The sequence below is a fragment of the Rutidosis leptorrhynchoides genome, chromosome 8 (assembly GCF_046630445.1).
Source record: "Rutidosis leptorrhynchoides isolate AG116_Rl617_1_P2 chromosome 8, CSIRO_AGI_Rlap_v1, whole genome shotgun sequence".
Classification (NCBI taxonomy): Eukaryota; Viridiplantae; Streptophyta; class Magnoliopsida; order Asterales; family Asteraceae; genus Rutidosis; species Rutidosis leptorrhynchoides.
In genome coordinates, this window is record NC_092340.1 from 52,335,430 (window position 1) to 52,345,177 (window position 9,748).

General features: G+C 30.9%; 1 protein-coding gene across 1 annotated transcript; it reads left to right on the top strand.

The window, feature by feature from the left end:
- Positions 1-2,309: 2,309 nt before the first annotated feature.
- LOC139863407 (uncharacterized) lies at positions 2,310-3,906 on the top strand. The gene is made up of 7 exons (XM_071852042.1): positions 2,310-2,465; positions 2,537-2,704; positions 2,882-3,018; positions 3,137-3,267; positions 3,371-3,455; positions 3,561-3,702; positions 3,853-3,906. The coding sequence occupies exons 1-7, from the start codon at positions 2,310-2,312 to the stop codon at positions 3,904-3,906; spliced, it is 873 nt and encodes a 290-aa protein (XP_071708143.1).
- The last annotated feature ends 5,842 nt before the right edge of the window (positions 3,907-9,748 follow it).

Here is a 9,748-nt window from a genome sequence, read left to right on the forward strand (position 1 = left end):
TCTTCACCAACAAAACACTCTCAACCATATTTAGAGAGAGAGTAAGGGTTTAGAGAGAGAGAGAGAGCTTGATTTGGAGAAGAAGGAGTCGGTTTCTCACCAAAGCTCGAGTTCTAAAGTTTCTCATCTTGTTCGCGGCTACGTTGTGGTTATATTGGTAAGCTCAAACTCCGAATTTCATTTGTTAGATTTGATATTCAAGTTAGGGTTTTGAGCTAGTTTGTTGTAAAACCCTTTTAGATGATGAAGTGGGCTCATGGTGACTAGTTATTCTTGTCACTTGGCGGGTTTTGGGTTGGTTGACGTTTTGGCCTTGATTAGGCTTTGATCTTGAGTTTAATCACTAGGTTTAGTGATTATGGAAGTGTTGGAACACTTTTGGGTGTGTTTGATTATCTAATTTTGAAATGGGTCAAAATTAGGGTTTTGGTGTCTAAATGGGTAAGACACGTGTTTAACACTTGTGTTCGGGTTTAATCGGTGTGTTAGGACCATTTTCACTCGTGTTAGTGATTATTGGTTAGTTTGGGCGCGTGTTGTGCTTGGAAGTGAATTTGGGTCGAAATTGCACTAAGTGTCGAATTGGGTTGGTTTGTAAGTCAACCCTAATTGTATTGTGATAATGGAATAGGTACATTCCATCGGCGAGTTGCGGATCTTTCGGTTGCATTCATCAAGGCGACAAGGTGAGTGTTAATATCCTATGTGCATATGTATGTGTAGGATGGGTGCGGGTCGGGTGAAGTGATTTTCGGTTATAGAGCTCACTTCACATATAGGTGGATTTGATGGACTTGCGTTTAGGTCCAATTGGCACGGTTGTGCGTTTTGGTTTACCACCTTTGGCAAGGTACATGTTTTGTATGTAAGTTATCACACGTGTTTGTGATGTGGAGTATATAACTCCAATGGCGAAGGGTTGATTTTGTTGTGATGTGGATAACCCCGATGTGGTGGATTTTATAATCCCGTGACCGTGAGTTTTGAGTTGGAGAAGTGGATCACGTGTGGATGCGGATTCACGATGACGCTTGTAGTTCGGTCATCTTATCGGAAGTGAGTCTCGTGTAGTTCGGATTCACGATGACGCGTGTAGTTCGGTCATCTTATTGAGGTAGTAATCTCGTGTGGTTTCGGATTACTAAGGCTCGTGTAGTTCGGCCAACCTCGATGTTGTGTTATTGAAGATGGTAGTCTCGTGTGTATGCGGGTTTACTAAGGCTCGTGTAGTTCGGCCAATCTTCATTGTGGTATTCGGTTCTCGGTATTGGGTTAAGGGGTTAACCTTGGACGTTTATATATTGTTATATATTATTGTTTTGTTGTGTTGTAGCTAGCCCTCCGGGTGTAGCTTATTGGCGTTGTTCACATCGTCGTGGGTGAACTTATATTTGTCGTTGTATCTTAGCTTGTTGCTTAGTGATCGTACGGTATGCTTAGACTAGCTTGCCTTTATGCTTGGATGCTCCGGTATGCGGTATTTGTTTAATTGTGTGGCGTGTCCATTTTATACATATATATGTATGTAGTATATTCTTACTCACTAAGCGTTAGATTACCCTCTCATTGTTTACATTTTTATACATTGCATGGATGCGGTGGCTCGGGTAAGCGTGGGAACTAGTGAACTCGCGTAGTTTGCTTTAGAAGACTTGCTTTTGGATTTGATTAGGATTGGGTAGCGTATCCCCAATCCCATGCTCGGTCTATGTTTTGTATAAACAAAATTGGGTCGAAATGGTCACTTGTGGTATTTTTGGGTCGTTGTGGGCCACGTGTTGTAAAACTCGGTTTTATTGTGGAAAACTCTTAGTTTTAATCATTATAACATATTGTGAAAGTGTTTGGGTTTAAAAGTGTCGGGAAGCGGGTTTTCGCTCGCGTGCGTTTGAAAAACTGATCAGAACTTTTTAGTGTATTTGGACGCCGTCCAGTCCTTCAGAGCTGGACGCCGTCCAGATAACTGGACGCCGTCCAGATAACTGGACGTCGTCCAGATGAACTGTCCCAGAAATATTTTTTTTATGGCACGTTTTTGGAAGGATAACGGGTTGGGTCATTATACAAATCATTTAAATGTATATTCACTAAAAATAGATTTAACAATATAGCAAAAAAAAAATAAGGGGTTGACATTTTTTCAAACTTATTTACAGCTCTAATTGATAAGTTTGAATTAATTACCATATATTTTGCTAATTTAGTTGTGAATTACTCATTATATAAAGCGACCCAATAACACCTTTAATCTCACATCTCACATTCATACAAACCATAATCATATTAGAGCTCCAAAAAATACCTTAAAAATGTCTGCAGACGAAGAGTTCACTCCATTAGATGAAATCATCAAAGGTCGTGATGATTTCCGAATCAGGGTCAAAGTGCATTTTCTGTGGAAGAAGTATTGGGTTAACAACACTTCTGATGTTGCTTCCATAGAACTGGTTCTTGTGGACCAGCAGGTATATTAACATTCGTAAATAGTTCCTACTACATACATAACATACTAACTTTTATCATTACATATGGACAGGGAAACAAAATGAGGGCCTGTATAGAGAAGGATACGGTCAAGTACTATGGATCAACCTTCACGAAAGGTCGATATCTGATGATATCTAAATTTGATGTGTTGGATGTTGATGACCATATCAAGATTATGCCTAACAAGCTCAAATTGTTGATTCGAATGAGTTCAAAGGTGCAGAAATGTCCTAACTTTACAATTGAATCATATTTGTATCATATAGTCACTTACGAGCAAGTCAATCAGAGAGAATTGGAACTAGGAAGTTATATTTTTGGTTACTAACTTTATTTCCTCCATCATTCTAAACATCTGTGGTAATAGTGATAATATTTACGTTTACATTTTCAGATCAAAAAATTATATATTTTCTCTTTGTCATTAACAGATGTTTGTGGAAGGGTTATTAATATAAGTAGGTACAGAACAATTAAGGAGAGGACTGGTGATAAAAAAAAAAAATTAGAATTTCAGTTGCTTGCACCAAGGTTAGTTTATTAAAGACTACTCTGAAATTTGTCACATCAATTGTCAATTGTAATAAGTATTCAACATTTATTTTATGGGTTTTTAAATCAATATGAACTAAATATGAACTAAGTAAAGCGGTGAGCGTATTCGTTGTGCTTTATGGAGAGAACATGGTTCCAGATTGTTGACTGTGGCTAAGAAAAATTCTGGCAGTTCACCTCCAATTGTTGCTCTCATACACAATTGTCAACTGAAGCTGTGGGAAGGTATATGTCATACTATCTAAAGCATAATAATCACGTTACCATTTTCTATACTAATATAAAGGTTTTAATACATTCCTTATTGTAAATTGTATAAAAAATGCAGGAGGTCGAGAAGTCAACAATATTTTTTTTGGCACTAGGTTGTGCCTGAATAAATTTGTTCATCCCATTTCTACTTTCAACTCAGTGTATGAAATATAATATTTTTACAACTTTATAATTATTATCGAACAATACTAATAATTTTCTAAGGTGGTTGTATCTGACTGTTATGTGACTTTGGTAATCGACAGGTTAGCCAATGCTCCTAATAAAGCAGAGTTGAATGCAATTCCAACGATGTCGCCTGACTTTCGGGAGGATGAACAAAAAATAGGTGCAAAGTTTACCAAGTATGACTTACTAAAAGTTGATCAGGTCCAATATTATCAGCAGGTATATGATATTTACACTCATGTTATCTATAATTAGGATTAAGAAATATTTATTATTAGCATGTATATTATCAGCAGGTATATCAAATTACATTTTCTGATAATATTGACTCATGTTCAGTTGACAATTTTAATCACACTGTTATTGCAGGATTTCAATTTCGTTGTAATTGGAAAAGTAGTTAAAGTTTGTGATAGTTTGTGATGGTTCCAAAGACTTTGTCCAGTTCATGAGAAGAAACTGGCAGAAGTCTACAATTGTGGTTGGATGTTGATGTTTTGTGGTATGAGTTTTGTAAAGTTGATGGCCAAAAATGGATTCCAAGGTATTTATACTGCAATGTTCATCTTTACATCCTTTTCGTAACATCAAAATTGTTTATTAAATTACCATAGTAACATTGCAATTATTAAACAGAATACGTACTTCAATTACAATCAAGGATGACACTGGTGCTGTTTGTAGTGACCCGAACTTTTCCATGTTTATATATATATTAAATGAAATTGTTATTTACATGATTAAGTGTTTCCAACATATTAAGCAATCAAACTTGTTAAGACTTGATTAATTGAAATATGTTTCATATAGACAATTGACCACCCAAGTTGACCGGTGATTCACGAACGTTAAAACTTGTAAAAACTATATGATGACATATATATGGTTATATATATAGTTAACATGATATTATGATAAGTAAAAATATCATTAAGTATATTAATAATGAACTACATATGTAAAAACAAGACTACTAACTTAATGATTTTGAAACGAGACATATATGTAACGATTATCGTTGTAACGACATTTAATGTATATATATATATATATATATATATATATATATATATATATATATATATATATATATATATATATATATATATCATATTAAGAGATATTCGTACATCATAATATCATGATAATATAATAATTTAAAATCTCATTTGATATTATAAACATTGGGTTAACAACATTTAACAAGATCGTTAACCTAAAGGTTTCAAAACAACACTTACATGTAACGACTAACGATGACTTAACGACTCAGTTAAAATGTATATACATGTAGTGTTTTAATATGTATTCATACACTTTTGAAAGGCTTCAAGACACTTATCAAAATACTTCTACTTAACAAAAATGCTTACAATTACATCCTCGTTCTGTTTCATCAACAATTCTACTCGTATGCACCCGTATTCGTACTCGTACAATACACAGCTTTTAGATGTATGTACTATGTGATGACCCGGAAATTTTAGACTAAATTTAAACTTAATCTTTACATGAGTTCGACACGATAAGCAAAGTCTGTTAAACTGAATCTCAGAAACTTTGAACCGCGTTTAAGTATACATTTGACCTTTGGTTAATCCCGACGATTCACGAACGATTGGTTTATATATATATATATATATATATATATATATATATATATATATATATATATATATATATATATATATATATATATATATGAATGCTATACATAAGTAATATTATATATATTAAATAACATATATATATATACATATATAAATATTAACTACTCAGTATATGTTAATATTAGTAATTAAATTTAATTACAATTTAAAATATAAAAGTTATGTTATTAACCTTAATTTCATTATAAATGATAATATTAATATTTGTATAATAAATTATATAAAAATATATAAAACTTGACATGTACAAGTATTACTAATAATACTATTGATATTATTAATTCTATTATTATTATTATTAGTTACATTTATTATTAATAAAATTAATATTAAATATTAATGTTTATATTATTATTATTATCATTTTTATTTTTGATTATTATTAAACTTATTTAAGTTATAAATTTTTGTGATTTTTACTATCATCATAATATTATTATTATCCTTAGTTTCAAGGGTATTATTATTATTATTATTATTATTATTATTATTATCTTATAAATAATATTATGATTATTATTATTAATTTAATTACTATTAATTAGTATTAATATATTTATTTATATTAATAACAAAGATGCAAGGAATACAGCAGATAAAGAATCGAATATTGCAATGCTTTAAGTCAATCGAGCTTTTTACAAAATGCCAAATTCTGTTAGGGGTTTGTTTCAACTTTCATTTTTTTTTTTTTTTTTTTGTAGTTTTGTCTGATGGAATTTCCTGTCAACATCTAAATTTGATAAAGCAATCGAATTAATCAGTTTAGAGAATAAGTCATTTATCTATACTAGTTAATAACATTTTCATTCACCTTTCACAGCCTCCAACCTGTCGAATTAAAATCATAAACCCAATAACACCGTCGGCATACCCTGTTTATGTTCATCTTTTTGAAAACCCAAAATTCAAAACTAATTACAAAAACTAAAAATGCCATCTTGTTAGGAACATTTTATTTAAAGGATCTGGAACGTTTTAAGTTCCAATTCTTCTTATCGAAGGTGAATTTTTGAGTCAAACTTATGATATCAAAAGTCAAACTTTTTGTTCAAACTAAAATTCATAACCATATTGAGGTTTCAATTCAAATTAATGATTCGGAAAGTTTCTAATGAGGTTTGTGAATCTTTTTCGTGTTATAAACTTGGTCTAAAACGTCCTAAATTTCGAAATCAAATGTTGAGTTGTTCATCCTATTCGCGAACTGCAACAGATTCATATATTTTTTTTCGTGTCTGTTTTAATTAATTCAAATACTCGTTCAGTGTTTCTGTTTCTTTTACAAATCCTAAAATCCATTTAGTGTTAAATTAATTACGGGTTGATCCTTGAATTGATTTGATTTCGAAGTTGAGAGAAGGTAAAAGGGAAGTTAAATGTTACGGGTTAACTTATATGGGGTCGGATGTTAATCAGAAAAGCGAGATGGACTGGATGGTTTAGAGGGATGTTCGGTGAACGTGAGGTCTTGGGTTCGAGTCCCTACTTGGGCATGTTGCTATATTTTTGAGCCTTTAATGCCTTTAAGGTAGTAATCAAATTTTTATTATTATTATTATTATTATTATTATTATTATTATTATTATTATTATTATTATTATTATTATTATTATTATTATTATGGTTATTGTAATTATTATTGTCATTGTTATTGTTATTGTTATTGTTATTGTTATTATTATTATTTCTATTATTATCATTTTCATTATTGTTATTATTATTATTAGTATTATTATTGTCATTATTATTAAGTATTAGTATTATTGTTATTATTAAATATTAGAAATATTATTGTTATTATTATTACTATGACAATTATTGTTACTCCTAAAATGTTAGAAGTATTATTATTATTAATCACATTAAGAATTATTATTACTGTAATTATTAATATAAATATTATAGTTACAATTACAATTAGGATTTTTATTATTTAATATTGTTATCACTAACATTTTTATCCTTACTAGTGATATCGTTAAGTAGTATTATTATAAATATTAACATTAATAATAAAAAGATTGTTGTTATTATTATTATGAACATTAAGTATTATGTATGTTTTTATCAAAAGTATTATTGTCGTTACTATTATTATCAAACTTTCCGTTTCATTTAAAAACTACAGTTTTTACCATTATTATCAAGATTATTAATAATACCAAACATTATTTGTATTATTTTATATGAAGATATTAGAATATTAGAAAGAGTGTTATGAATTAAAAATATAATCATTATCAATAAAATTTCTATTATTTTTATAAGTATCAGTAATAACAATATTATTATTATTAATAAAGTTATTATTAATTTTTGTAAGTAAATCATTATTTTTGTCAAAAACTATCTTTTCAAATAGATAAATATTTTATATATAAATATACTCATTACATATACTATAATTATAATAAAACTACATATAACCATATATATCAAATTTATTAAGATTATTTATATAAATATTTACAAAAGACAAACTATCGATTTAAAATGTAACACTAAATAATCACGTATATAAATATGGATATATTAATATAACTATATAAATATTAATCATTTTGAATATCTACACAAATTAAATATATCTAATATATAAAGTAAGATATAATAAATAAAGTTGTTCAGTTACGATTATATGTTTTAATATATATACAAATGGTATAGGTTCGTGAATCCGAGGTCAACCCTGCATTGTTCAGTTGTTCAATATAGTCATATGTATTTTTACTACAAAATACATTATGGTGAGTTTCATTATTTCCTTTTTAAATGCTTTCGCAATATGTATTTTTGGGACTGAGAATACATGCGCTGTTTTTATAACTGTTTTATGAAATAGACACAAGTAATTGAAACTACATTATATGGTTGAATGATCGAAATCGAATATGCCCCTTTTAGTCTGGTAATCTAAGAATTAGGGAACAGACACCCTAATTGACGCGAATCCTAAAGATAGATCTATCGGGCCCAACAAGCCCCATCCAAAGTACCGGATGCTTTAGTACTTCAAAATTTATATCATGTCCGAAGGAGGATTCCGGAATGATGGGGATATTCTTATATACATATTGTGAATGTCGGTTACCAGGTGTTCAATCCATATGAATGATATTTTTGTCTCTATGCATGGGACGTATGTTTATGGGAAATGAAAATATGAAATCTTGTGGTCTATTAAAAATTATGAAATGATTATTTATGTTAAACTAATGAACTCACCAACCTTTTGGTTGACACTTGAAAGCATGTTTATTCTCAGGTACGAAAGAAATCTTCCACTGTGCATTTGATCATTTTAAAGATATTACTTGGAGTCATTCATGACATATTTCAAAAGACGTTGCATTCGAGTCGTTGAGTTTATCAAGATCATTATTAAGTCAATTATAGTTGGATATATTATGAAATGGTATGCATGTCTGTCAACTTTAGATGTAATGAAAGATTGTCTTTTCAAACGAATGCAATGTTTGTAAAATGTATCATATAGAGGTCAAGTACCTCGCGATGTAATCAACTGTTGTGAATCGTTTATAATCGATATGGACTTCGTCCGGATGGATTAGGACGGGTCCTTTCAGTTGGTATCAGAGCGGTGGTCTTAGTGAACCAGGTCTTGCATTAGTGTGCCTAACTGATAGTCATTAGGATGCTTTAGTAAGTCTGGACTTCGATCGTGTCTGCATGTCAAAAGTTTTGCTTATCATTTCGTGTCGAAAATCATCTGCTTATCATCTTTAGGAAATTACCTGTTTCTCATTCTTAGTCTAGGCACATCTTACTGCAATGATTGCATAGACAGTGTATAGATAAATTCATATCTTAGCATATCTATTATTGTAAACTTTACCTAACATATTCCGTAGATTCCTCCGTAACTTATGGGATTTTAGTATTATATGCATATGTAAATTATGTATTGTAGGGTACTAACCTACATCCTATAATCTATTGCTTATCAAAAATCCTTCATCTGATCGTACGAGACGAATCCCTCAACCAGTTTGAGTCCTCAGATTCCGATAGCTATTCCGATAGTTATTCCGACAACTATTCTGACATGGATGTTCACCTAAGCTCCGGAAGAAGCGTCACCAGAATGAATCAGCCAATCAACCATCCCTAATTCATCTGATGAGTTCGTAGTCGACTTAATCAATGAAGATGAGAATAAGTCGATCCTTTTCACCAACTGAATTCACCTCTTGGCAAAGAACCTGAAGCACTCACCGGCGAACCAATCCGAAACACCATTTTCACCCTCATTACTCGAATATCTCGCCATAATTATATACTATCTCAACTTCAAAACCTTATGCATTCGATCGTTCCGACCAACAATCATCTCGGAATAATAGAAGAAGTCAATGAACTTCACAATCGAGTTGTAGCCTTGAAAAGTATGGTGAAAAATGTACCAGCTTCAGCAACATCACCAGCAGCATAACCAGTACCACCATCAATGTCAACAGTACCATCACCACCACCAACATCAACATCCGCATCCCACACCTCGACATCTTAATCTATACCTCACACATCAACGTCATACGCATCATGGATACCAAGGAGTACCAACAACAACA